We start from the raw sequence: 27,906 nt of genomic DNA, 5'->3' as shown, positions 1-27,906 counted from the left end.
GTAATACTTTGTATGTACATTACAAAGGATAGCTGAAGTGAGAATATAGGATTACTGGGAGGATGATATGGAAAAACTGTTAGCGATAAATGTACAGAAGGAATTGGTTCTGAAAAAAATTAGCAGTGCTCCAGATAAGTGACTGGGCCCTTTTGGCTGTACTCAAAGCAGAGGAAAGATGTCAGAGCAGGGAAAGCAGCAACTCTGGCCACAATTTTTCAATCCTCCTCAAATGTGCAAATTTGTGTAATTGGACAGGAGAGTAGCCTGCCAATGTCAAACCTTTGTTCATCCAGGTAGAGAAGGATCAACCAGATAATGGTAGACTAATAAGCTTCATTTCAGTTGGAGGCAACCGCTTATGGGGGGAATCGTATCCCCCAAAATGGGTGGGTTTGGGTTGCATTCTCCATTGAAATATTATAACGAGGCTGCCTGCCTCACATTTAACCACCATTTTAAATTTAACCCTGGCTGGGCCTCAGGAAACCCGGCAGCTAAAGGGAGGCGCGGACTGCCGAATCCAGGAGGTAAGTGCTTTTCCTGCTGGATCTAGCTTACCTGCTTCACAAAGCCCCTCCCCCCGCAATCCCTACAGATCTCCACCTGACCGTTCCGATCTTCCCTTTAGCCTCCGATCTCCTCTCTGGCCTCTGAACTCCCCCCTGTTCCAGCCTCTGATCTCCCCTGCTGTTAAACTCGGCAGGACCTGAGCAATACCTGTTCTTCTGGATTTCCTGACTTCAAAACTGCACCCACCTCCCACCGCTCCCTCTCCGCCTCTGAGATAAGATTGGGGCCAAATCCATAATTTGAGATAAAATTAGTGAGTATTGAGTAATTTATTTGTCAAGTATAGCCATCATGGATTTGTTAGAGGGAGATTGTGTGTGACAAATTAATACCGTTTTTCAAAGTGACTGATTGGATTTATAATGGGAATGCAGTAGCTTCAGGGAATATACATTTTCAGAAGGCATTTGATAAGATGTCTCACAGAAGACTTGTTAGGAAAATTCAGGCATAAGTAATGTAGCAGCCTGGTTAGAAAGTTGGTTGACAGACAGGAAACAGAGTTGGTGTTAAATGGGTGTTGCTCAGGTTGAAGGATGATTGGAGGTGGTGACCCCAGTGCTGGGTGACTGGGTCCATTGTTGTTCTCGGTATATACGGATGATTTGCACATCTAAAGAAAGACTTGCATTTATATAGTGCCTTTCATGACCTCAGGATGTCCCAAAGCACTTTACAGCCAATGAAGTATTTTTGGTGTAGTCACGTTGTAATGTAGGAAACACAGCAGCCAATTTGCACACATCAAAGTCACACAAACAGCAATGTCATAATAACCAGGTAATGTTTTTTAGTGATGTTGGTTGAGGGATAAATATTAGCCAGGACACTGGGGAGAACTCTCCAGCTCTTCTTCGAATAGTGCCATGGGACCTTTTGCATCTACCTGAGAATGCAGATGGGGCCACAATATCACCCAAAATACAGCACCCCCCAACAGTACAGCGCTCTCTCAGTATCGCACTGAATGAAGTGTCAGCCTAGATTTTGTGCTCAAGTCTCTGGCGTGGGACCTGAACCCACAACCTTCTGACTTAAAGGCAAGAGTGCTACCCACTGAGCCACCACTGGCACCATATGTAATCTCAAAATTGGCAGGTGACATAAAAGTAGTACAGTGAAAAAGACTGTAAAAGACTTCAGGAAGACAGACAGGTTAGTGGAATAAGCACACGGGTGGCAGTTGCAACTTAACGTGGATAAGTGTGAGGTATTACAGTCAATGGAAAGAGGCTGAATGGAGTGGATAAATAGAAAGGCATCAGGTTCCAATACATAATTCCCTGAAAGTGAGAGTGCAGGCAGATAAATCCATAAAAAGTTCCAAAAGCATTTTGGGTTTTAAAATGGGAGTATCGGTTACAAGAGTAAAGAAGTAAATTTGTAAAAAAATATTGGTTAGGCCACAGGCTGAGTGCTGTATGTGGTTTTCGGTATCCCATAACTAACAGGAAAGTAAAACCAAAGAGCACATACAGTATAGATTCACTAGGATGATGCCAGAGATTGGAAAATATAACTTGAGGAGAGACAAGATACTTCAACTGTATCCACTGGAGCAAAGTAGGATAAGAGATTAGAGATGTTTAAAATTATGAAGTGTTATGATGGGCTGAGTGGGGAAAGATTATTTCTTGTGGTTGGGGAGTCAGTGACAAGGAGTTATCAATTTAAAATTGCTACTATAAAAGTGAGGAGCGAGATTAGGAAAAAATTCTCCTGTTAGAGCATGTAATGCTTTGCCACAGGGAACGGTTGAGGCAGAGACCATTGCATCTGTTAAGGCAAAAATGGAAAAAAATTGAAGCAGAGGAGAATACAGGGCTATGGGAAGCGAGAAGGGCAGTGGGATTAGTGCTGCATTGTAAAGAGCCAGCATAGACAGAGTAGGCTGAACGGCCTCCTTCTGTGCTGTTATCTTTTATGGCTCGATAAACACCATATATTGCACATTATAGAGATATACTATACTGTACACTATCAGGATAGAGTATACTGTACAGTATTTGATCTTTGTGTGTGCAGATCTTACTGGCAGTAACCCTTTCTCTGAAAGAGCCATGGATAAGCTGAACAATCGTACCAGGACACAAGGAGACACAGACACACAACACATTCCCCAGGGTTCCAAATGTGGACTTTTCATCCAGATTTAATAACCAAAAAGTAAATGCCCAAACCCTAGATAATACCAGCAATAAAACAAATACAGATGAGTTTCTGTACACTGTCATTAATTTACAATGGAGCCAGAATCTGTCATTAGAAATATACAAAATGGCAGCGCACCGCACCTTTAAACAGCCACCTGACAATGTTTCTACCCTTAAACAAAGATACAAATAATTTTTCACCTTGAGTGAAAGCGGCTTTCCTTTTTAGGAGATTTCCATATTCCAAGTTCCACAAATCCTTGAATTGTCCTTACTTTCAAAGGAACGTTTTGGAGATTTAGGGCCCTGACACCAGAGAGAGTGCACATTGTAAAATGTAGTGACATAGTGTGACAGCATTGTACATCAAAATCATCTAATTAGCACAGAACCTCAGAGCGATAGGCCAGTTGCTACTCATTACCACATGCATAATCCTGATCTCTATCATAATAGAAGCCATTTTATTGAGATTGAAATAAAGTTTAGTTCAGGTTAAAGGCGCACTGTCTATGTGACAAAAGTGTTTGGCAATTTTATTTTGGGGGGAGGGAGCAGGAGGGAGATGGAGTACAGCTTTGAAACTGAACCAGCAGAATGAGTTCTGTCATCATCCATTTGGTTGTGATTCATGTTTGCAAACACTGTATTTTCATTTAGACATTGCCCCTTTACAGCAGCCATTATTGACCAAGCAAACCACCCTTGAACCTTTTCACCCAGTAGGCGCAATGGGCCACCATTAAACCCTGCTGCACTGTCACACAATTTACATCACCTCATGATCCGCCCCATCCCATCAGTCCTTCTCTCCTATTCTGTAACTGTTCTGTGGCTTTAATCTGCTGCTGCTTTTAATTCATTTCCACTTCTGTCATCACCCTCCATTCAAGTTCAGGAGCCTGGTAATGTCCTCGATTTGCAGACGGATTTGACTGTGACTGAAAGCGGGCCGTTCCCAGTGCCACACAACAACAGCAACAACAGAATAAAAACCCCACTTACTCTTTAATCAAGTAGTAAAGTTTGCTCTTTGGATCAGGGAAAACACAGCATAGCAACAACAAAAGATAAAGGATTTGTTCGATTCCTCCTTTTGATTCAGATACATTCTGTCAGGTTGCTCCAGAGTGCCACGACAGCCAGTATCAACTGGGGGCCTGAGTGTGTGCGCGTGTGTCCCATTCCTTTTTTTTTAAACAAAGAAAACTTATCTCCAAGACAGCCCATTTGAACATCAGATCATATCAATGCAGGCGAGTTAACATCCCAGCTTCCTGCATTGCCTCCAATCCCGCCTCTGCCAGAAAAGGAAAAAAAATCATCTAAGGGTCTTTTGCCCCGCTGAAATTTGCCTTCACGAACTGATTGAAGCCTTTACTAGTCTGAGTAAGATAAATGTTAAGATAATTGGCAAAAGAATCATGGGTAGATGAATAGAATCTTTTATTTTAATACAGTGAGTTGTTATGATCTGGAATGCACTGCCTGAAAAGAGAATTGGATATGTACTTATAAAAGGAAAAATTTACAGGGCTATGGGGAAAGAGCAGGGGAGTGGGACTAATTGGATAGCTCTACCAAAGAGCCGGCACAGGCACGATGGGCTGAATGGCCTCTTTGTGTGCCATCATTCTATGGGAGGTTGATGCTGTTAATAAGGTACAGCAATGCACTATATGCATCTCTCCCTGCTTTGAACAGTGGCCATTTGCATTCCATTGACTCCTAAACTCTCTTCACCACCTGCAAGATTCAACTTGTGCAGTTAACCAGTTATCACTTTTTGTTATTTTGCTTCGTATTTATAACCTGAGGCCAGCATTAGCAGTGCAGGGAATAGTTAGTGCACATTGTTTCCCCAAAATGATCTACAATTGCCCAGATGACAAACGGCCTGAGCCAGTCAACAGCTCCACACGCCTCAGGACCCCCACCCTGCCCAAAGTAATGTGTTTGAATCCAGAGCTCTTCGCATCACAATTGGCCTCATCGGGAAAAAGGAAACATGACTGAGCAACCACAGCACACTGGGGGTTTCATATACAGTAAAAACAATGCCATTGAAAAATATTAGTCCCTCAACACCAATTATTAAAATAATTATACAATGATAAAGAAAATGTCACAGCTCACACCATTTTTTTTCTGTGCTGGTGTTTGCTACAGGAACATGGGTCAGTTAGATCAAGTGTTATTTCTAAGCACCCCATTGTTAAAAAAAAAAACGGACACAATGCATTACTCCCAATCCAGGCTACTGTTCAATAACTGTTCATTGTTCCCAACTGGGAGGGAGCATGGTGTAATATTTCCGCTTACGTCACCAGTGTCCTGGAAATAACATAGGACGGCCATGTTGGTTGGATATTCAGGCATACGCTGAGGAAGTTGGTTATGGCCTCTGGCCATTTGTTTGCTCCTGTGTGTTGGTGCTTCCCCAACACTAACATACAGAATAAAGACAGGTGCTTGTCGAAGGGGGAAATCCAGAGTTAAATCAAACAAACTTCACACAAAGCAACACCAAAAATAAAGTCCCCATTATTAACTCTGGTAGGCTCTTGTGTTGTGCTGGGAATGTTGTCTACGGTTAACTGCATAATTTGGTGGTTTCATTTTCAATAGAGTTGATGAGTTTGGCGTTGAAGGCCTGAAGAGACGCTTGAATTCTGACCACCTCACTGGTGGACAGCTTCAGGCGATGGCGGAGCAGGCAGGTGAAAAGGTCCAGGCGCTGGTGACCATAGGGGGAGAGCCGGTTCACGCGGTCCCGTATCTCCAGCAGCTGCAGCAGGGCGGAATCCTGCGACCCCTGGGTGTATGGGTAGTCCAGCTGCAGGATCAGGTCCCGAATGGCGTCCGGGTCAAAGTGCATGCTGTAACCAAATACCTGGGCGTTGCTGATCTTCATGTAGCCCAGGTTCCTAGAGGGGTCGATGAACTCCAGCGGCTCGTAGTACAAGGTATCGTTGCCGTTCAGGCCGTTTGACTTGATTCGGCTCCTCAAGTAGATGTGGACCGTTTCAAAAAATGTCTTCCACTTGTTGCCCAGCATCAGGGTCCAGTTGTAACACTGAAGAGGCACATCCACTTTAGTCCTCTCCCAGTCGGGGTAGCTGTCCTCATTTACCGGCATGAACCAGCTCTCCGAGTGACTGCCTCCAAAAGGATTCACGTAGATAGCCAGCACTGGCTCCAAGGTACTGTTTTTAGTCAAACAGATTTGTATTGTCATGCCTAAGATCATATGAACAAAGTTGGTCTTGTACTTGTTGCTCTTCAGGGTAAGTAGCATGCGCTTCCTCCAGGAGGGATCGAACCAACTATTGAGGCGCATGTCATTGCTGATGAAGATGGCCGGCACGATTATCTTGCTGTCACGTTTCTGCAGCAGGTACCTTATCTCCATGTCCCGCAGGTCCTGCTCGGTCTCGAAGCCAATGTACTGCTCGGTGGGGTCAGCGACCTCTGGCCGGCAGACCCCTTGGCCCAGCATGTAGCCCACGTTGCAGCCCCCGCAGCGCGTGCGGTTGTCAGCCGCGCACATCACGCAGGAAGTCCCCTCGCCGACCAGGCACGGAATGGCCTTCTGGCAGGTCACCTGGTCGTAGGGACAGGTGCAGCTTCGGGTCTCCTCCGAAAATATTCCAGCCAGGCCATTGTCAGTGCAGTACAAGAAAGACTGAATGCGATTGAGCCAGTAGGTCATAGCCCTTCAAGAGAAAAACAAAACCAAATGACCATCTTATTAAGGTGGAAATAAAGACACTGGATTGCTTCTCCCCCAAAGGCTCAAACAGCTTGCATTTATATCGCACCTTTAATGGTGTAAAACATCCCATGTGCTTCCCAGGAGTGTTATCAGACAAAATTTGACACCGAGCCACATAAAGAGATATTGGCCCAGAAATTCCAGAACGGGGCTTGCAGCGCGTGCAAGCCCCGTATTTGCACTTACCCCACGCTCGTGCCGATCAGCTTCTGGGACGCCTGAACTTGCAGAAATAGAAAGCACTTTCCCGGGCAGCGTATGACGTCACGCCGCCCAGGAGTGCAGCCAGCGCGAAGGCAGGAGCGTGCAGTGTAAGTGAGACACGCCCCTTGAGGTCTCAGTTTCACTGGACACGCCCCCAATGTTTCTGTCAAGCTGCTAAGGATTTTTACATGCAAAGCAGCAGTTTAAATAGGTTTTTGGAAGTTTTTTGAAGATTTTGGTAACTTTTATAAACTTTTTAAAATGTTTACATTATTTTGAGTAATCTGAAGTAGTTTTAAAGAGAATTAAAGCAATTTAAAGACTTTTAAAAGCCCTAAAATAATTTTTTAAATTCCATTTATTTATTTAGCAATGTCGTCGTCATACGTGTCTTCACACTGTTCCCTTTGGGGAACTGTATGAAGTGGTGGAAGGATTTATGGCCATGATTAACGCTCATTCCGTGACCGTAACCATATTTGAACCAGCCATTAGGGCGGTTAGTCCTATGGCGGGAGGGTTTTACGGGCTCCCACAAGCTATACAAGGAGGGGGGGCCACCCACACCCACGGACGCAAATATCCCACTGGATGTCAACCCAGAATTTAGAGCCGGAGCTCCGACTCCACTTGCCGGGACTGTCTGGAGCGGGGTTCGAAACCCTACCCTGATCTGGCCCAGCGGCGGGGATCCTACCGCTATGACAAAGGCTCAATCCAATTAGCAACGTGAAATGGCAGCATAGGGCTCCAGTCACGGGGAGGGAAAAGGCGCAGGAAACGTATGGGTGTCACCTTTTGTGCGGAGTGGGCCTTTTGCGTAGCAGTAAGCATCCCCGCCGCTGGGCCAGAAGGAGTAGGGTTTTGAACCCCACTCCAGACAGTCCCGGCAAGTGGAGTCGGAGCTCCAACTTTAAATTCTGGGTGGACATCCAGCGGGATACTTGCGTCCGTGGGTGTTGGTGGCCCCCCCCCCTCAGATGGGTTGTGGGAGCCCGTAAAACCCTCCCGCCATAGGACTAACCACCCTAATGGCTGGTTCAAAGATGGTTACGGTCACGGAATGAGCGTTAATCACGGCCATAAATCCTTCCACCACTTCATACAGTTCCCCAAAGGGAACAGTGTGAGGATACGTACGATGATGACCTCTTGCGCAATGCACCTCCTTGGACCCTCAGTCGCAGATGCGAGGGGGCAAGTCGTGCAATTGTTAAATTTTTTATTTTATTGACATGTAAAATGTTGGCCCAGTAATTCCCTTCCAAATGCGCTAGTACGGTCGGGGTACTTACGCATCTGGCCGGATGAAATGCCGGTTTTCAGCATGCACAGTGCATGTGGGGAAAACCGGCATTTCCTGTCCTCTGAACGAAGGGGTTCAGAGGCAGAACGCGTGCGACTGCACAGGCAGCGCGTGCGCAGTATAATTCGCCACTTTCATTAATGCTTTCAGTGAGGTCCAGTCATTACAACTTACACATGAAAAAAGCATGGGTACAGTTGCTCCAGAGGCTGCGGAGGAAGATATTTCTTATCGTGGAGCTTCTGAAAGTATGTATGTCTGTATATATTCCTTTGCGTGTTATGTATATATTCCTTTACTTATGTGTATGAATGTATTATTTAATTATGACTTTCAGAGAAAGTAACTTATTGGAAAATCATAATTAAAAATATACATTCATACACATTTGTAAAGGAATATAAAACATACATACATATACGTAAAGGAATATATGTGGACATACATACATAACTCATTCTCACATTCCATTCACACAGCCACAATTGCTCCTTCTACCTACCGTTCTGAAAACCCGTTTAAAAAAAAAAAAAAAATTAAAGTTTAAAACTTACTTAAAATTTCTTAAAATAACTTCCCTCCCTTTCCCAAACCTAAATATTGCATTTCATAAGCTCCTCCATAAAATATATCTCCTTCCCCAGCCAATGAACAACTTTACACTTGCTTTTTTCACGTGTAAGTTCTAGGGACTTACCCTCACTGAATCCATCAGTGAAATCTACAAAGTTCACTGCGCAAGCGCTGCCTGTGCAGTCGCACGCGCTGTGAATAGACCTCGGGTCTGGAAATGCCGGCGCTCCCCGCATGCGCTGTTCCTGCTGAACGCCGGCATTTCCAACGGCCAGATGCGTGAGTAACCCGACCGTACTCACGCTTCTGGCCTGGAATTTCTGGCCCATTAGGACAGGTGACCAAAAGCTTGGTCAAAGAGGTAGGTTTTAAGGAATGTCTTAAAGGAGGAGAGGGAGGTGGTGAGGTTTAAGAAGGGAATTCGAGAGCTTAGGGCCTAGGCAGCTGAAGGCACGGCCGCCAATGGTGGAATGATGAAAATCAGGGATGCTCAAGAGGCCTGAATTGGAGGAACGCAGCGATCTTGGAGAGTTGTAGGGCTGGAGGACGAGGCAGAGATCGGGAGGAGTGAGGCCAAGTGAGGCCATGGAAGGATTTGAACACAAGGATGAGAATTTAAAAATTTTATTCAGTAAATAGCAGTGCCGTTGAGATGAGGAAGGCCCCAGACTCAATCCCTGGTCTGAGCGGAGTTCACTGAGATCAGCTGGAGGGAGTGCTAAAGTTGGCCTCAGCACCCCGCCGAGTTCCTGCTCCTGTCCTCTATACAGAAATCCTTTGCTGCAAGTGGATGTGTGCAGATGCTGGGGGAGGATGGGACCGGGCTCAGCTGTGATGCCCCAGCGTTTGAATGGCCTGCTGACATTCAATATCCAGGGCCACACATAAATGATATAAGAACATAAGAACATAAGAAATAGGAGCAGGAGTAGGCCAATCGGCCCCTCGAGCCTGCTCCATCATTCAATAAGATCATGGCTGATCTGATCCTAACCGCCAATCTACTATCACAGAACCATCTCCTGAATCTTACAGAATTAGACACACGAAATAGGAGCAGGATCAGGCTACACGGCCCCTGGGCCCGCTCCGCTACCCACAGGGCCATGTCTGATCCGAACCTAGACTCATGTCCAAATTCCTGCCTGCTCCCCGTAACCCTTAATTCCCTTTACTTCTAGGAAACTGTCTATTTCTGTTTTAAATTTATGTAATGATGTAGCTTCTACAGCTTTTTGGGGCAGCATATTCCATGGACCTACCACCCTCTGAGTGAAGTAGTTCCTCCTCATCTCAGTTTTGAAAGAGCAGCCCCTTATTCTAAGACTATGCCCCCTAGTTCTAGTTTCACCCATCATCGGGAACATCCACCCCGCATCCCCGCAAACAGCTGTTGAGGCTGAGGGTCAATTGAAAATTTCCAAACTGAGATTGATACATTTTTATTAGGCAAGGGTATTAATGGTAATGGAACCAAGGCGGGTAGATGGAGCTAAGATACAAATCAGCCATTGTCTAACTGAATGGCGGAACAGGGTCGATGGGCTGAATGGCCTACTCCTGTTCCTATGTTTCTGTGGCTACTTGACTGTGGTAGCCGAAGCTATCTCTTAACCTTGGAACCAAGCACAGCCAGGAGTCAATGCAGGAGGAGAGGGAAGGAGTGGGAGGTGAAGACAATTAACAGGGAAAAATAACCGGATTACTGTGGCTCAGTTCTTCACTCAACTCCTAGAGTGGCCGAAAGCACAAAATAAACCAGTGGTTAAGATTAATCCACACGCTCTCACCACCCATGGGAGTTGGATGACCGGTAAACATATGCATGGTCACAAACATATGTGCGCTCACACCACGTGCAATAGAATAAGACAACCTGTGTGCGTGTGTGCAAAGATACGCAGCACCAGGACTACTGGGTCTCGCTGTTCAGGGCCTGTTCCCACGGCCTCTCCCAAACTTTCTAAACCACCACCTGATTTTGTACATGGCGGGGCTCCTCCACCTGCTCACCATCCCTGAGCCACACCAACCATGATGTTCTCTGTATTCACTCTTTGCTCATCTCAGCCAGGCTGTCACAGTTAGCCTCAGTGCCCTGGGACAGGGAAAGGAAAACTGGCCAAGGTTTCCCACTCCAGATCACTACACAGGAACCTCTGCATAAAGTGGCCATGCATGTCAGGCAATGGCAGGATCGGGATTGGCTGTGATGCTCCTGTGGTAAAATGGTCGTCGACATGCTGGGAATTTCCTCAGGTGTTCTCCTGATCGGCCACTGTCGCTTCAGCAGAGGTTTGGCAGAATTCCTGGTCCGTTCGGGGGGTTGCGCCCATGTTAAAATGTCTGATTGGGAGAATCCCCAAGGAAATTCCTGGAGCCACTGTTTACGCTTCTGTGGAACTATTGCCCAGGCAGAGTCAGCATCTGAAACCACTCCACCATTGGCAGCCATGCCTTCAGCTGCCAAGGCCCTAAGCTCTGGAATTCCCTCCCTAAACCTCTCCGCCTCTCTCTCCTTTAAGACTCTCCTTAAAACCGACCTCTTTGACCAAGCTTTTGGTCATCTGCCCTAACATTTCCTTATGTGGCTCTGTCAAATTTGTGTTATAAGGTTCCTGTGAAGCACCTTGGGATGGTTTACTACGTTAAAGGCGCTATATAAATACAGGTTGTTGTTGAAAGAGGGGAGAGTGAAATCTAGTATTTTATCCCCCCCCCCGCAACACCCCCCACCCCCTCCCCACCAGCCCCCTGCTCAATATGCAGAATAATCAGCCAGAAATGACTGCATCAGCATGGAAACAGAGATTTCAAACCCAGCTGGCCAAGGAGGTGAACGTTGTGCTGTAGAGGGTTAAAGAGTCCAACAATCTCACTCAAATTCATTCCTCTCTGAAGCTGCTCTAAGTGTTGCAATATGTCTCTAACACACACACACACACACCATGCAGAAGTATTCAATATATCCTGCAGCCACCGCACAAATCGCCCTCATTCTCTTCAATCCCTAAAATGAAACGGGCTCAGAGCTGATCCCAGACCCACAGCTGAATTTCCAAAGTGCGTCACAGCCCATTTTAATCAGTGGTGCCCTGCACTGCGGAAAATAACCAGGTACTTTTTGTGACAATCATTTGAACATGAGGATGGAGTTCAGCACTAATGTGCTCTTAGAACTCACTGATGATGAAATACAATTCTTTGCAAGGACTATTTATCAACACAGTTTGTTTAGTGTCTGAGAAACATGGGGCTGCAGTTGCTGCAGTGCAGAACATCTAAGTTGTCTGTAATTTAACTACTTCTGAAATGTTACAACTGTTAAATAAAACTCTCTGACCTCCTGTAACTGTGCTCAGATATGAAGCAGTGGCCTCAGTGCTTCTTAACAATAGAGTACTGTCAGTTCAGACTGTAGCACAGCCCCAGCACCAGGGTACAGGCAGTTCAGACTGTAGCACAGCCCCAGCACCAGGGTACAGGCAGTTCAGACTGTAGCACAGCCCCAGCACCAGGGTACAGGCAGCTCAGACTGTAGCACTGCCCCAGCACCAGGGTAATATAGTTCTGGTATCATCCTTGCAAATGTTTTTTGCACGTTCTCCAGTGCCTCTATATCCTTTTTGTAATATGGAAATTAGAACTGTACACCGTACTCCAAGTGTAGCCTAACCAATGTTCTTTACAAGTTTAACATAACTTTTATGCTTTTCAATTCTATCCCTCTAAAAATGAACCCCACTCCTTGATTTGCTATTTTTAATGGCCTGGCCTTATTAACCTGCATTGCTATGTTTAGTGATTGGTACATCTGTGCCCTTAGATCACTTTGTTCCTCCCCATTTAAACTCTTATTTTCCAAGGAGTATGTGACCTCCCTATTCTTCCTACCAAAATGCACCACTTCACATTTAGACTCATAGAACACAGAAGGAGGCCATTCGGCCCATCGTGCCTGTGCCAGACTTATCTATACTGAAATTAATTTGCCAATTACACATCCATTCTGCAAGTTTATTAATGTCATTTTGTATTTTGTTGCACATTCGCCAGTATTAACAATAACCCTAATTTGACGTCATCCACAAATTTTGATATTGTACTTCCAATTCCCAAGTCCAAATCGTTTATGTAAATGGTGAACAACAGTAATCCCAGCATCGATCTCTGTGGAAAACCATTTCCTACCTTTTGCTAGAATGAGTAACTACCCTTAACCCCTACGCTCTGTTTTCTGTTTTGTAGCCAGCTTGCCATCCATTCTGCTACTTGTCCTAACTCCACATGTTCTGACATCAGTCACGAGTTTATTATGCGATACCTTATTGAAGGCCTTTTTGAAAATTCAAATATATTACATCTACTGCATTACCCTTGTCTACTCTTTCTGTTACTTCTTCAAAGAATTCAATATGTTTGGTCAAGCATGACCTTCCCTTTTGGAATCCATGCTAACTACTTGTTATATTTTTGGTTTCTAGGGGGGAAAAATTTGGTTGCTTTGGGTTTTGCAACTAGTGCCCAGGCGCGGCGATGTTTGTGCCACTCGCGAAATTGACCAGACATTTTGCAGCGGCACTAAACACTACCACCACGATCTCCACAGATTGTGACGTCAGTCGAGCGTGCAACACCCCGGTAGCGCCCCATCCCAGATATTGAGTGGCACCCCCTGCCCTTAGCAATGACAGGTTGAGGGAAGCGTTTTGCAGTTGGGAAGGGACTGGGGGGGCACTATTTAAAGGTGACCGCTTCCTGCCTTTTTTTGAATCCAAGAGTCAGAGCCACATCCCAACATGATACTGCAGTAGGATCCCGATCCTTACAGCTGTGGGATGGACTGCAATGCAGAGACTGGCACTCAATGGAAATGTAAAAGAAGCGAGAGCGAGACTGGAACAATATTAAGGAAAGGTAAAAGCGTCTTTGACAGCTGCGGAGGCTGTGTTTTAAATAGGCTTGGTGTAACAACCCATTTTGTAGGCCACAGCAGAAATAAAACAGCCCTTGATAGACTGTATAAATGGCATGGAATCAATAATCTTGCTGAGAGAGGTGATGAGGGTGGCTGGTGCTGGGAATGGAAATGTCAGGTTGTTAGAATAAGCTGTGCTCTTCCCTGTTTTGGGGCTATCAGGTGCGTTGTTGGGCTGGTAGAGGCAGATTTACCATGCATCCGCCCCATGCTATACCTGCCTTGGATGTGCTCAATAAGACAGGGTACATGAAGCTTTAGTCTGGATGTAGCAGATGTAAGTCTAACCTCTGCTTGATGCTGACACCCGGTGAAAAGAATCAAAGTTGACCTGGTACCCAGGACTGAAGTCATCAACTTTATGAGCAGAGAGAAACCCTTTCTCCACAAATGACCCCTTCCAACATGCCTCAGTGCTCAGTAAGTAGGAAGTTACCATAAGCTATTCAAGAGAAGGAGAGTCTTTCATAGCAGGTATGATATCCAAGCTCCAGAGGTGAGTGCTAATGGCAATGCACGCTCACCTCCTCCAGCGATTTCCTTGGAAGTGGTGGGCTTCAAAAATTTGGAGGGACCCGTGCTCCTACGTTCAACCTGTACACCACTCATCAATGCAAGGCCAAACAGGCAGACGCTGCATGGAGTTAAAAGTCAGCAACTTGACAGGGGTCATCATGATGCAGCCTGTAAGATGGGATCGCTGGAGGCGAGTACATGCTGCCTTTAGCATTTGACCTTTGTAAGTAGGGTGGGGGAGGGGGTGGAGGAGGAGAGCATAATTGTTGCTAGGGGAGTATATTGGCCAGCGACCAGCATCAGAGATATTTCAGCAGGCAAGCGGCTGTTCTGGCCCTTGTTGATAGCAGAACAATGGATGTGAGCCTAAAACTCCAACACACATGCACAGACACAAACAGATGCAGACACACACATGCACAGACACACACACACTCAGACATACGCGCTCACATACACACATATACACACTCAAACATTCAAACACACATACGCATACACACACTCAGGCATACACGCACAGCACACACAGATACACACACATTTTCCTCTCCAGGTCCCCTGCTGGACACTAGACAGGTGCAGTGTACTGGAGGTGCAATGTGCCTGAGAGTGGCTGGATGCCCCATTTTCTTGGCCTGAGCTGTACGGTTTTGCTCTTGTTGCTTCCTGCTGATCCCAGCACTTCAGCAGAAATGTGTCCTGGGGTGGGGGGGGGACTTGAAAACTATAAGTACTTTTTTATCTTCTATTATCTATGGGAAGCCCCAGGGCCCCCCACAGACCTGTAGGTCTGAAGAGATTCCCAACGCAATCCCCACCTCCAGAGTTCTTCAGCTACCCTTGTATTTATTGCCCAATGAGCAAAATCTTTGGAAAGTGAGGTGGGTCACATTGATAGTGAGGTGGGTCACATTGATAGTGAGGTGGGCCACCATGAATGCCCCAACGTGCAACACCTTTCACATTGTGACACAAGGCCTGGGCATACTAGATGTTTCATCCAGTAACAGGAAGGAGGCAGAGACTTGAGGTAACAGAATGTTCGCCAAGCACAACGAAGAGGAAAATCAAAACTATACTCTCGCTCATACACATACACACTTGCACATGGACCCCCTCAAACACACCCACAATCTCCCCCTCACATGCACCATTCTCTCACTCACCCATACTCTCTCCAATATACGCACCAAAATTCATACCTACATGCGCACAGACTTGCGCTTTCACATATGCACCTACATGCAAATACACAAACGCTCCTGCCCTCTCTGTCTCACACATGCCCTTGCCATCCGCACGCACCAGTACATGCGCACATCCACACACATACAAGTCCATTCCCTCTCACACAAACACACATGCATGACTGCCAGCAAACTATGCAACCATGGGAACAGCAAAACCAATCCTGAGCCTGTTCTTGTCTGACATCCATGCGAAGGCATTTTAAGCAGAGGTTAATGTGTAGTGCTCTGGAGTGGGAACCTTGGCCAGTTTTCCTTTCCCTGGCCCAGGGCACTGAGACTAACTTTGGCAGCCCGGCTGAGATGAGCGAATAGTGAATCCAGGGAATGTGCTGGTCGGTACATTTCAGGGATGGTGAGCCGGTGAAGGAGCCCCGTCCTTTACAGAATCAGGTGGTGATTTGGAAATTTTGGAAGAGGCCATGACAACAGGCCCTGAACAATGAGACCGAATAGTCAGTGAGACAAAGCCGTATCTGGGCACTCTTCCTCTCCCGTGGTAAATTGCTCCTCCTCAATTGGGACTAAAATAAAAGTCGGAATTTTATTCTTGGCATATCAAAGGGCCAGGAATAGAACAATAAGGAAGTGATTGATATAAATAAAGTGACAGGACAGCTGTACAATATTCAGATCGCTGGTTAAATTTTGTTTAGTTGAAATCATGCAGAAGATTATCGTGCTTATAACCAGAATGGTGGTATTGTAGAGTATATAATGCAGAACAGCACTATTTGAAGTAAAGGTGATAAACGGCAACTCATTAAATTTAAAATAGCATGACTTTACAATGAATATAATCCAAGTGTATAGTTATTTACAATCTAGCTGTGAAATAAAACTGTAGTGTATAATTAAAGGGATTACAGAGAGTATAGACTAGCAGAAGGGAGCACTCAGATAGGAGAACAGCCACCATGGGCAGAGTGCGACTGAGCACTGGGTTACAGGCCGTCAAGTGAGCAAGCAGCCAAAAAAAAAAGCAATGAGATATTGAAAAACAATATACCAAAAATTAAATGATCAAAATAAACATTAAGCTTCCCACAGACACACAGCAATCTACACTACAGAAAGAAGCCATTCAAGCTCATGATGAATGTGTCAGCTCTTTGCTAGAGTGATCCAAATTAATCCCACTGCCCTGCTCTCTCCCCCAATGCCCTGTATCTTTCTCTGCTTCAAATATTTACTCAATTTTCCTTTAAAAGATGCAATGGTCTCTGCCTCAACCGTTCCCTGTGGCACAGCATTCCATGCTCCAACAACTCTCTGTGTAAAGAAATTATGCCTCACCTCTCTCCACTCTTTCTCTGTCACAATTTTAAATTGATGACCCCTGGTCATTGACACCTCAACCAGAGGAAATAGTCTTTTCCCATTCACTCCATCAAAACCTTTCATGATCTTAAAAATCTCTAATAGTTCTCCTTTTGCCTTCTGTGCTCCAGTGGATTTAGTCCCAGCAACTCAAGTCTCTTTTCATCCTGCCCTGGGTCAATCTGCATTGCATGCTCGCTGTGACTTTAATGTCCTTCCTATAATGGAGTGCCCAAAACTACACACAGCGGCCTAGCTATTGCCATGTACAAATTTATCCTTACCCTTTTGCTTTTGTACTCTAAGCTCCCATTTATAAATCCAAACTGCTGTTGTTTTTTTTTTTTTTTAATAGTTTTATCCACCTGCACTCACACACTCACTTACTTTCCTGGCAGCTGCCCCTGTGTTTATCGCCATCTCAGAAGCCCTCGCCCAACCTCCCAGGATTCCAAAGGCTGTACCTTCATTATGCGTTAGAGGGCAGTGGTCAGAGATCCTCACCTGTGGCTTTTCTCACCCTGTTATTATGGGCTGCTTTCTCCTTGCAGTGCATTCTGCTGATTCCTCTTACCTGGCCTAGCCTGGTAAGGTCATTAAAATGTTTGCACCACTGAGTCACCATGATACTGCTGCCAATCTCTGTCTTGCCCCCTACTGGTATTGCTGCTGCACTGTGGTCCTCACCCTTGGGCCTGCATCTCTCTGACCCAAACAATGCAGCCTGCACTGCCTTACTTCAGGGAGAAGCATGCCCATTGCTTCTTTGCTGAACGGGGAGGGGGGTCGGGGGGGGGGGGGGAGTGGTGTTGGAGGGGTGGAATGAGCAACGGGGCTCCCTGTCCTGGTGCAGGCCTTACCGGCCCTCTTGAGGCAAGTAAGTGGAGGTAGTAATGGCAAAAATAAAATTGATGGTGCAGCCACTTTACACTGTTACAGGCCTTTAAATCCTGCATAAGGACTCAAATTCGCATCCCCTAAATAGCAAACTTCCAGTCAGAGATGGCACAATATCCGAGAGCTCACCAAGGATGTTAAAATTAGGCTGAACAACAACAACTTGCATTCATATAGCACCTTTAATGCAGTTAAAAAAAGTTCCAAGGTGCTTCCCATGAGCATTATCAGACAAAATTTGACATTGAGCCACATTATTAGGACAGGTGACCAAAAGGTTGGTCAATGGGGTAGTTTTTAAGAAGCGACTTAAATGAGGAGAGGGATAGAGAGGTGGAGTTTACGGAGGGAATTCCAGAGCTTAGAGCCGAGGCAGCTAGAGGCACGGCCACCAATAGTGGAGAGATGAAAATCAGGGATGTGAAAGAGGCCAGAATGAGAGGAGCGCAGAGATCTCAGAGGGATGTAGGGCTGGAGGAAATTAGAGAGTAGGTAGGGGCGAGGCCACGAAGAGATTTGAACATGAGGATGAGAATTTTAAAACTGAGGCATAGCTGGACCATGAGCCAATGTAGGTCAGAGGGCACGGGGGTAATGGGTGAATGGGACTTGGTGCAAGTTAGGATACGGGCAGCAGTGTTTTGGATGAGCTCAAGTTTATGGAGGGTGAAAGGTGGGAGGCTGGCCGGGAGAGGATTGAAATAGTCGAGTCTGGAGGTAACAAAAGCATGAATATGGGTTTCAGCAAATTTGGCAGGGCTAGCACACTTCTCGTTCAGTTGGGGGTGGGGCGTTGGAGGGTGAGGGGAGAATCCTGGTCCGCCCTTTATCCAGGTTTTCACTGCCACAGAAAGTCCTGCCCAGAATCGCCGAAATGGATGGATGAGAGAAATTAAAATGAAGAGAAGAGAAGAAAAACCGTACTGGGCCAGATCTTGCTGTAGCAGAGCATCTAATGGCATCTGCCATTAGTTAGATATGCCCCTGCACTCCTCAGATTACAAAAACTTTTGCACATAAAGTTGCTGAAAGTGCGAGCTGATAATGGCGGAGCAAGGAAAACAGGGTGTCAGGGTCCTGAGTGCACAGAGCAACCAATGGGATATCTCCTTAACCAATCAGATTTAAGGATTGGAAAATAAACAGCACTGAGGAGAGTGAATTAAAGGGAGTGAATTTAATGTCAAATCAGGTAGATTGAGAAATAACGAGGGAAATAAAGATTGTATTAAGAGAGAGAGAAAGAGAGAGAAAAAAACTTTAAATTTGACATTTAAAAAATCTACCCGAAAAATTAAAAACCTGAAGGAATGAGATTCCACATTTGTAAATAGTTAATTTTCACTGCCAGAGAGGTTGATAGGCAGTCATTAGCACTTATCATGTCGTTAAAAAGGTACTTAGGTGACTAATTACTAGCCTTAATTATCTGTGGCAAGTTCAGTTTGTATCTACTGGGCACATACAGCAACTTCACGCCATTCAATGCATTTCACAAGTTGACGCAGACAGCGAGATGCCATTTTCGGCACAAATCGGACAGCAACTTTTGGATAATAGCATTTTACCGCGCCTCATCTCCTTGCCTGAAGTTGCTGTACCATTTACGCATAAGCCATTAGCCTCACCGTTATTTTGACAGCATATGCTGGCCCACTATGTAATGCCTGCAGGGAAAAGTAAAGGAGCATAATAAAATGTTAACACGTTTTTTAAAAATGTATTCGGGGAGGAATGTAGTGAGGAGCGCTTAGCACAGTAATGAACATTTCTCAGTCTCATAGCAAATAAGTGGTTAGGGAGGCTGTCAGATCATTCAAAGATAAAAGCAGTGGAATAATTGAGAATTAAGGCAAATCATTAGAATTACTTAGCTATTACTTTCTGAAAATGTTCACTAGGGAAGAAAATCCAATTATTATAAGACAGGGAGAATCCTGAGAATACTTTGAAATCGGTGAGGACAGCGCACTTGATCAGATGAAGATTAGTACTGCCTGGGCCAGGCACTGAAGGAGACCATGGAGGGCACTAGCGAGAGTAAATGAAAGGTTCATTCAGTAGTGGAGAGGTTCCGCAGGGTTGAAGCAATCAATTGTAGCACCTGCATCTACATAAGAAACATGTGTGACCCAGGCAAGTGCAGGGCCATTGGCTCGACATCAAAAATAGTGAAAAGCCTCCAACAAATGTAGAGTGATAGCTTAGTAACTAACCGTTGACAGGCAGTCAGCAGAGGAAAGTTCTGCTAGACAAATCTCAACACCTTAGAAATGAAGTAGATACTGGAAATCCCTTTAATATAATTCTGCCTGAAAGGCTCTAAATAAAACTAAAATCCGAAGGAATCTTGCATAGAATGTGGGGCTCGGGGCAATCATAAAGTGGGGGAGGTGGGGAATGGGGAATCACTGGGACCAGTCATAAACTGGGGGAGGTGGGGAGTGGGGAATCACTGGGGCCAGTCATAAAGTGGGGGAGGTGGGGAATGGGGAATCACTGGGACCAGTCATAAACTGGGGGAGGTGGGGAGTGGGGAATCACTGGGGCCAGTCATAAAATGGGGGAGGTGGGGAGTGGGGAATCACTGGGATCAGTCATAAACTGGGGGAGGTGGTGAGTGGGGAATCACTGGGATCAGTCATAAACTGGGGAGGTGGTGAGTGGGGAATCACTGGGATCAGTCATAAACTGGGGAGGTGGGGAGTGGGGAATCACTGGGGCCAGTCATAAACTGGGGGAGGTGGGGAGCGGGGAATCACTGGGATCAGTCATAAACTGGGGGAGGTGGGGAGTGGGGAATCACTGGGATCAATCATAAACTGGGGGAGGTGGGGAGTGGGGAATCACTGGGGCCAGTGATAAACTGGGGGAGATGGGGAGTGGGGAATCACTGGGATCAGTGTCTGCTGGTTAACGGGCTACATCTGCTGGGCTTCGTGAGCTGAAGTACCGGATGAGCCTGATGGGGTTTTTTTCCTCATTCTTAAACTTTTTCTTATGCTATTTTTCTATACATAATTAAATCAGGTTATTCACTCACTTCTCAATTCACTTTAATATCATAAGGACAGAATTAGATGCATACACCCTTCATACAATGCCAGGTGGATTCAATCCTATCACCACACGCACAGCCCTCTGGAGCATGGTTACTGGTTCCCTCCCTCACACCTTCCTCACACAAGTTAACAGTTTTATGTGGGTTTTTCCACAATGTCTCACCATCCTTTACAAGTATTTAAAACCTGGTAATTGTCACTTGTTTTCCCCTGCATGAAATCCCTAGCCAGAGAGAACTCAAATAAAACTCAGTTCTACATTTTCAGGAGATGGTATCTATTGAGACAATCGGAAATATCAAGCAGCGGTTAGGGAGCAAAATGTACCATTGGGCGGATAAAAGGCAGCCTCTCCGCTTTCAGCTGGGAGATTTAAAGAGGGCGTGCGGTCGTACATCACAATCAATGGGAAGGGAAGGCTGGCTCCAGGAATTAGTACAAACAGAATTAATTATTCAACAATAAGCAGAGTTTTTACAGAAAACTATGTTTATTTTTTAACCACCACGCAGTAATTAGTCTGACTACAATTATAACTGTACAGCCCAGCAATCAGTCAACAGGGAATAGACTCACTGTACTACCCAATAGTGAATAGGTAGGGAGTGTTTCCATAGAATACTGGCACTTACTGTATTACTGACTGATCTGTGACTACAGACAAGGAATACCAACTGCATTGCTCAATTACTGAGCAATCATTCTCTAGATACGACGTTTCCTTACAGGTACCTACTTGGAGTGACATGGGAGTGGCAGACCTGGGTTCTGTTGCTGGGTTGGAAGGGGATTTCCCATCACGCCAGCTCCGTGTTACTTTCTGTGAGCGGCGCCTTCATCAGTGTCAAAATTGCAAGGTTAAATTTCAATATCCGCAGAGTGTTGAGCAGAGACTCAGATCAAAATTGACCCTGGAGCTGCTGGGAACGTGCTGAGCCGAGGCCAGTTGTGATATCAGGGATGGCCAGCTGGACTGGCCTCACACTGCCTGTATTAAATTCAGTTCACACGCATTTTTTTGCACTGATGCGAGGCCAGAACCACTTTGCTTTGGTGCAAAGCAACACAGTAGGAGGCCTCCCTTAACGGTCCCACTCAATGTGAAGTGGGGTTCAGAGGTGGCGAATGGTGACCTCTTTAATGTTGTAGTGATTGTTCAAGTGAATTCCCCAGCCCAGGGATGTAAATCTGTGGCAAAACAAGTTTTGTGTCTGATCAAGATGGCTCTTTCCGACACAACCTTCATAAAGCACACAGGACCTCAGTGCTATGCATTACTTCGATCTCTGCTTCTAACCTTCAAAATGAGCATTGAGGGCAGGCTGCTGTGGACATTGTCTACTGACAATGGGTGCCAGGACATGATACCTTGCCCATATTACAAAAAGGATATAGAGGCATTGGAGAAAGTGAAAAAATGATTTATAAGAATGACACCAGACCCGAGAAGGTACAACTATCAGGAAAGACTGAACACCCTGGGGCTCTTTTCCCTAGAAAAGAGAAAGCTGAGGGGTGACCCGATAGAGGTTTTTAAATTATCAAAGGCTTTAATAGGGTAGACGTAGGGAACATATTTCTGCTTGTTGGGGAATTCAAAACTAGAGGTCAGAAATATAAGATAGTCACTAATAAATCCAATAAGGAATTCAGGTGAAACTTCTTTACCCAGGGAGTGGTTAGAATATGGAACTCGCTACCACAAGGAGTAGTTGAGGTGAATAGAATAGATGCATTTAAGGGGAAGCTAGATAAATACATGAGGGAGAAAGGAATAGAAGGATATGCTGATAGGGTGAGATGAAGTGCGGTGGGAGGAGGCTCGTGTGGCGCATAAACACAGGCACAGACCATTTGGGCCGAATGGCCAGTTTCTGTGCTGTAAATTCTATGTAATTCTATGAACTCAGCAATGGTGCCAACTCAAGACACTATTTTCCCATGTTCTCGGCTCCTCTCTTGGAGCTGCTGACACTTGACTGGCATATGGTTCTTCAGGAGTTAAACCACCCTCGGCTATCTCACCAAGGTGACAGCTCTTCATGAGTGAGCTGAGGTGGTGATTGACCATGGAAGGCCCCCCACTCGCACTTTCCGGCAGATGCCCTTGGATAGCGATATCGGGTGCGAGAGCCCTGGCTAATTTTTCCACCACCGAACACAGTGAGCACTGAGGCTAATTACAACAACCCCTCCCTCCATTGCCAACCCAAGTGAGGTCAGCAAAACCCAAGTGAGGTCAGCAAAATCCACACATACCATGGGTCAAACCCCATACATTCTTGGCCTGTATGGTTCAGTTCCACTTTAAGCAGTGTAATTACTGAGCTACTGGAGATCAAATTGTGCTTTTGAAAATTTTCATTGACTGAATTGTAACTGCAAATTCCATTGTATTGCCCCAACTGAAAGGAAACGGTTAATTTTTAACTTTTAGCTTTTGACTGTTAAGTAAGGACAGTTTAAATTAAAAAGAATTCCACTCAGAGAGCTTTAGTTGATAACAATACGAATATCGGAAAAGGAGTAGGCCATTCAGCTCATCGAGCCTGTTCCACCAATAACATGTTATTGTGCAGGGACAGTCTTTGCTGATAAGAGATTCAACAAGTCAAGTTATGGGAACTGTTAAAAGTGTAGTCCAGATAATTGGATGAGGAAATACTTTGAAACATGCAGATTCCCATGTAGCCAGAGTGAACGAAAGGTATAAAAAGAGGGCTGTTAGAATAGATACTTCAGAATTTGACAAGCCCAACCCCTCGAGCTCAAAACCTGTGACACGGTGAATTCTCCGGTAATTCATTTTACCGTAAGTGTCTCAATATATTGTAACTATTGTTAATAATAGTTACCAATGTATATGATGTATATCAATGGCCCTGACAGAAACTTGGCTGAGGGGTGATGACACTTTACCCTTAAATGGAGCCTCCCCACCTGGCTATACCTTCCACCACTTGCCCCATTCAGACCGCCGTGGTGGTGGTGGGGCTCTCATCACCAAATCACACCTTGGCCTGTCCCCTTATTCATCCAGCAGTTTCTCCTCCTTTGAGCATCTCACCTTATTCACCCCTCATTTAAATTTCTTGTTCTCTATCCACCCAAGTACCAGAAAAATTTTACTACTGAGATATCTTCACTGCTCTCCTCCCTCAGCCTCTGCACCGAATGACTTCTCATCCTCGGTGATTTCAACCTCCATTTCAATTCATCATGCTCTCTCTCCTCTGAGTTCACTAGCCTCCTATCCTCCCTTAATCTCTCCTGCCATGTAAACTCCCCAACCCCCTCGACCTTGCCATCTCTCGTGGTCTTGCTACTCCCATCATGTCAATCACAGATAAGGCCATCTCTGACCACTCCTCGTATCGCTCTCCACCCACATCCACCTTCCACCACCCCGCCCCCCAACCCTACTTACTTCTGTGTCCGCCCCTGGAAAAACCCTCTCCCAACTCTCTTACAACTGCACCTATGAAATCCCAACTGTCCAGTCTTTGGCCCTCCATTCACCATGACATTTCTGCAGCGAACGATCTGCTAAACCACACCCTCACCACCACCTTTGATGCCCTAGTCCCTACTAAAACAATTACTCTCTCTCACCCTGGCCGTTTCCTCTGGTACAGCTCTCATCCTCGCTCCCTTAAGTCCAAGAGATGCAGACTTGAATGGATATGGCGGACAACTGGTTTAGCCATTCAACGCCAGATCTGGCTGGACCACATAAAGCATTATCGGGTCCTGCTCTCGTCTGCCAAAACTACTCACTATTCCAGAATCATTCTGGAATGCAAAGATAAACCCCAGCTCCCATTCTCTACTGCTAACCGTCTTCTTAAACCCCTCTCCCCGTCTCCTTCACCCTCACCTCCGATAACAAGTGTGAGGAGCTCATGGACTTCTTTAACTCTAAGATTGAGACCATCCGTTCAGCTGCCTCTGCCACCTCCCTTACTTCCCCAGCCCACTGGGCCAAACTTCCTCTAAGGTTCCCCCCTGCACTAGCCCTGAACTCTCATCTTTCTCCAGTTTCTCTCCGATTTCCCCTCATGACCCCTCCGCGCTCATCTTGTCCATGAGACCCACCTCCTGATCCCTCGACCCTATTCCCACCAAACTGCTGACAACCCAACTTCCTTTTCTGGCTCCCATGTTAACTGACATTGTTAACGGTTCTCTCTCCTCAGGTACTGACCCCCTCTCCCTCAAATCTGCCATTATCACCCTTCTCCTCAAAAAAAAACCCTTGATCCCACCATCCTTGCAAACTACCGCCCCATCACCAACCTCTCTTTCCTCTCCAAAATCCTTCAAGATGTTGTCGCCTGCCAAATCCATGCCCATCTTTCCCACAATTCCATGTTTGAATCCCTCCAATCAGGTTTTTGCCCTTGCCACAATACTGAAACGGCTCTCATCAAAGTTACAAATAGCATCCTTTGAGACTGTGAAAGGTAAACGATCCCTTCTCGTCCTTCTTGACTTGTCTGCAGCCTTTGACACGGTAGTTCACTCCATCCTTCTTCAACGCCTCTCTGCCGTCGTTCAGCTGGGTGGGACTGCACTCGCCTGGTTCCATTCTTATCTATCTAATTGTAGCAAGAGAATCACCTGCAACAATTTCTCTTCCTGCTCCCGCATTGTTACCACTGGTGTCCCCCAAGGATCTATCCTTGGTTCCCTACTATTTCTCATCTACATGTTGCCCCTTAGTGGCATCATCCAAAAAAACAGCATCAGTTTCCATGTGTACGCTGACAACACCCAGCTCTACTTCACTACCTCTTCTCTCGACCCCTCCACAGTCTCTAAATTTTCAGACTGCTTGTCCGACATAGAGTTCTGGATAAGCAAAAAGTTTCTCCAATTAAATATTGGGAAGACCGAAGCCATTGTTTTCGGTCCCCACCACAAACTCTGTTCCCTAGCCTCTGACTCCATCCCTCTCCCTAACATCTGTCTGAGGCTGAACCACACTGTTCGCAGCCTTGGTGTCATATTTGACCCTGAAATGAGCTTCTGACCACATATCCGTAGCATAACGAAGACCTCCTATTTCCACCTCCATAACATCGCCCGTCTCTGCCCTTGCCTCAGTTCATCCGCTGCTGAAACCCTCATCCATGCCTTTGTTACCTCCAGACTTAACTATTCCCATGCACTCCTGGCTGGCCTCCCACATTCTACCGTACGTAAACTTGAGGTGATCCAAAACTCTGCTGCCCGTGTCCGAACTCGCACCAAGTCCCGTTCGCCCATCACTCCCATGCTCGCTGACCTACACAGGCTCCCAGTTAAGCAGCACCTTGATTTCAAAATTCTCATCCTTGTTTTCAAATTCGTCCATGGCCTCGCCCCTGCCTATCTCTGTAATCTCCTTCAGCCCCACAACTCCCGCCTGCTGCCCCCCCACCCCCCCCGAGATATCTGCGCTCCTCTAATTCTGCCCTCTTGAGCATCCAAAAAAGTTGACTCAACATTGGCCAACAAGGGAATTAGGGATAACATAAGATCTAAGGAGAGGACCTATAAATTGGCCAGAAAAAGCAGCAAACCTGAGGATTGGGAGCAGTTTAGGATTCAGCAAAGGAGGACAAAGGGATTAATTAAGAGGGGGGAAATAGAGTACGAGAGTAAGCTTGCAGGGAACATAAAAACTGACTGTAAAAGCTTCTATAGATATATGAAGAGAAAAAGATTGGTAAAGTCAAATGTAGGTCCCTTGCAGTCAGAATCAGGGGAATTTATAATGGGGACCAAAGACATGGCAGACCAATTAAATACATACTTTGGTGCTGTCTTCACAAAGAAGGACACAAATAAACTCCCAGAGATGTCAGGGAACATAGGGTCTAATGAGAGGGAGGAACTGAATGAAATCGGTATTTGTAGGGAAATGGTGTTAGGGAAATTGACAGGATTGAAGGCCAATAAATCCCTAGGGCCTGATAATCTACATCCTAGGGTACTTAAGGAAGTGGCCCTAGAAATAGTAGATGCATTGCTGGTCATCTTCCAAAATTCTATAGCCTCTGTAACAGTTCCCATGGACTGGAGGGTAGCTAATGTAACTCCACTATTTAAAAAAGGTGGTAGAGAAAAAATGGGGAATTATAGACCGGTAAGCCTGACATCGGTAGTGCGGAAAATGCTAGAGTCCATTAGAAATGATGTAATAGAAGATCACTTGGAAAACAGTGACAGGATCGGACAAAGTCAACATGGATTTACAAAAGGTAAATCATGCTTGACTAGTCTACAGGAATTTTTTGAGGATGTAACTGGTAGAATAGATAAGGGAGAACCAGTGGATGTGGTGTATTTGGACTTTCATAACGCTTTCGATAAGGTCCCGCATAAGAGACTAGCATGCAAAGTTAAAGCACATGGGATTGGGGGTAAGGTACTGACTTGGATAGAAAACTGGTTGGCAGACAGGAAGCAAAGAGTTGGAATAAATGGGTCTTTTTCCGAGTCGCAGGCAGTGACTAGTGGGGTACCGCAGGGATCGGTGCTAGGACCCCAGTTATTCACAATATATATTAATGATCTAGACAAGGGAACTAGATGTAATATCCCCAAGTTTGCAGACAACACAAAGCTGGGTGGGTGTGTGTGTTGTGAGGAGGATGCAGAGAAACTCCAGTACGATTTGGACAGGTTGGGCGATTGGGCAGATGCATGGCAGATGCAGTATAATGTGGATAAATGCGAGGTTATCCACTTTGGTGGCAAAAACAGGAAGGCAGATTATTATCTGAACGGCAATAGATTGGGAAAAGGGGAAGTGCAACGAGACCTGGGTGTCCTTGTGCACCAGTCGCTGAAGGTAAGCATGCAGGTGCAGCAGGTGGTTAAGGCGGCAAATGGTATGCTGGCCTTCATAGCGAGAGGATTCGAGTACAGGAGCAAGGATGTCTTGCTGCAGTTGTACCACACCTTGAGTATTGTGTGCAGTTTTGCTCACCTTATCTGAGGAAGGATGTTCTTGCCATGGAGGGAGTGCAGTGAAGATTCACCAGACTGATACCTGGGATGGCAGGAATGACGTATGAAGAGAGATTGGGTCGATTAGGCTTATATTCGCTAGAGTTTAGAAGAATGAGAGGGGATCTCAATGAAACTTATAAAATTCTAACAGGACTAGACAGACTAAATGCAGGAAGGCTGTCCCCGATGGCGGGGGAGTCCAGAACCAGGGGTCACAGTCTAAGGATAAGGGATAAGCCATTTAGGACTGAGATGAGGAGGAATTTTTTCACCCAGAGAGCGGTGAACCTGTGGAATTCT

At 45.8% G+C, this 27,906-nt stretch overlaps 1 protein-coding gene across 1 annotated transcript in view; it reads right to left on the bottom strand.

The window, feature by feature from the left end:
- Positions 1-2,693: 2,693 nt before the first annotated feature.
- The window catches only part of brinp2 (bone morphogenetic protein/retinoic acid inducible neural-specific 2), a gene marked incomplete at its 5' end in the record, with an annotated part of 64,944 nt that continues 39,731 nt past the window's right edge, over positions 2,694-27,906 (bottom strand). Inside the window, one exon of the mRNA XM_085978000.1 lies at positions 2,694-6,442. Coding sequence (XP_085834126.1) covers positions 5,320-6,442 — 1,123 coding nt within the window. The remainder of the gene's footprint in view (positions 6,443-27,906) is intronic.

This window comes from Somniosus microcephalus, chromosome 3, assembly GCF_052327205.1.
Source record: "Somniosus microcephalus isolate GS21.2 chromosome 3, FLI_Smic_1.0, whole genome shotgun sequence".
In the NCBI taxonomy this organism is placed as follows: Eukaryota; Metazoa; Chordata; class Chondrichthyes; order Squaliformes; family Somniosidae; genus Somniosus; species Somniosus microcephalus.
The sequence above is the reverse complement of the archived record's forward strand: the minus strand, read 5'-3'. Positions and strand labels throughout refer to the sequence as shown.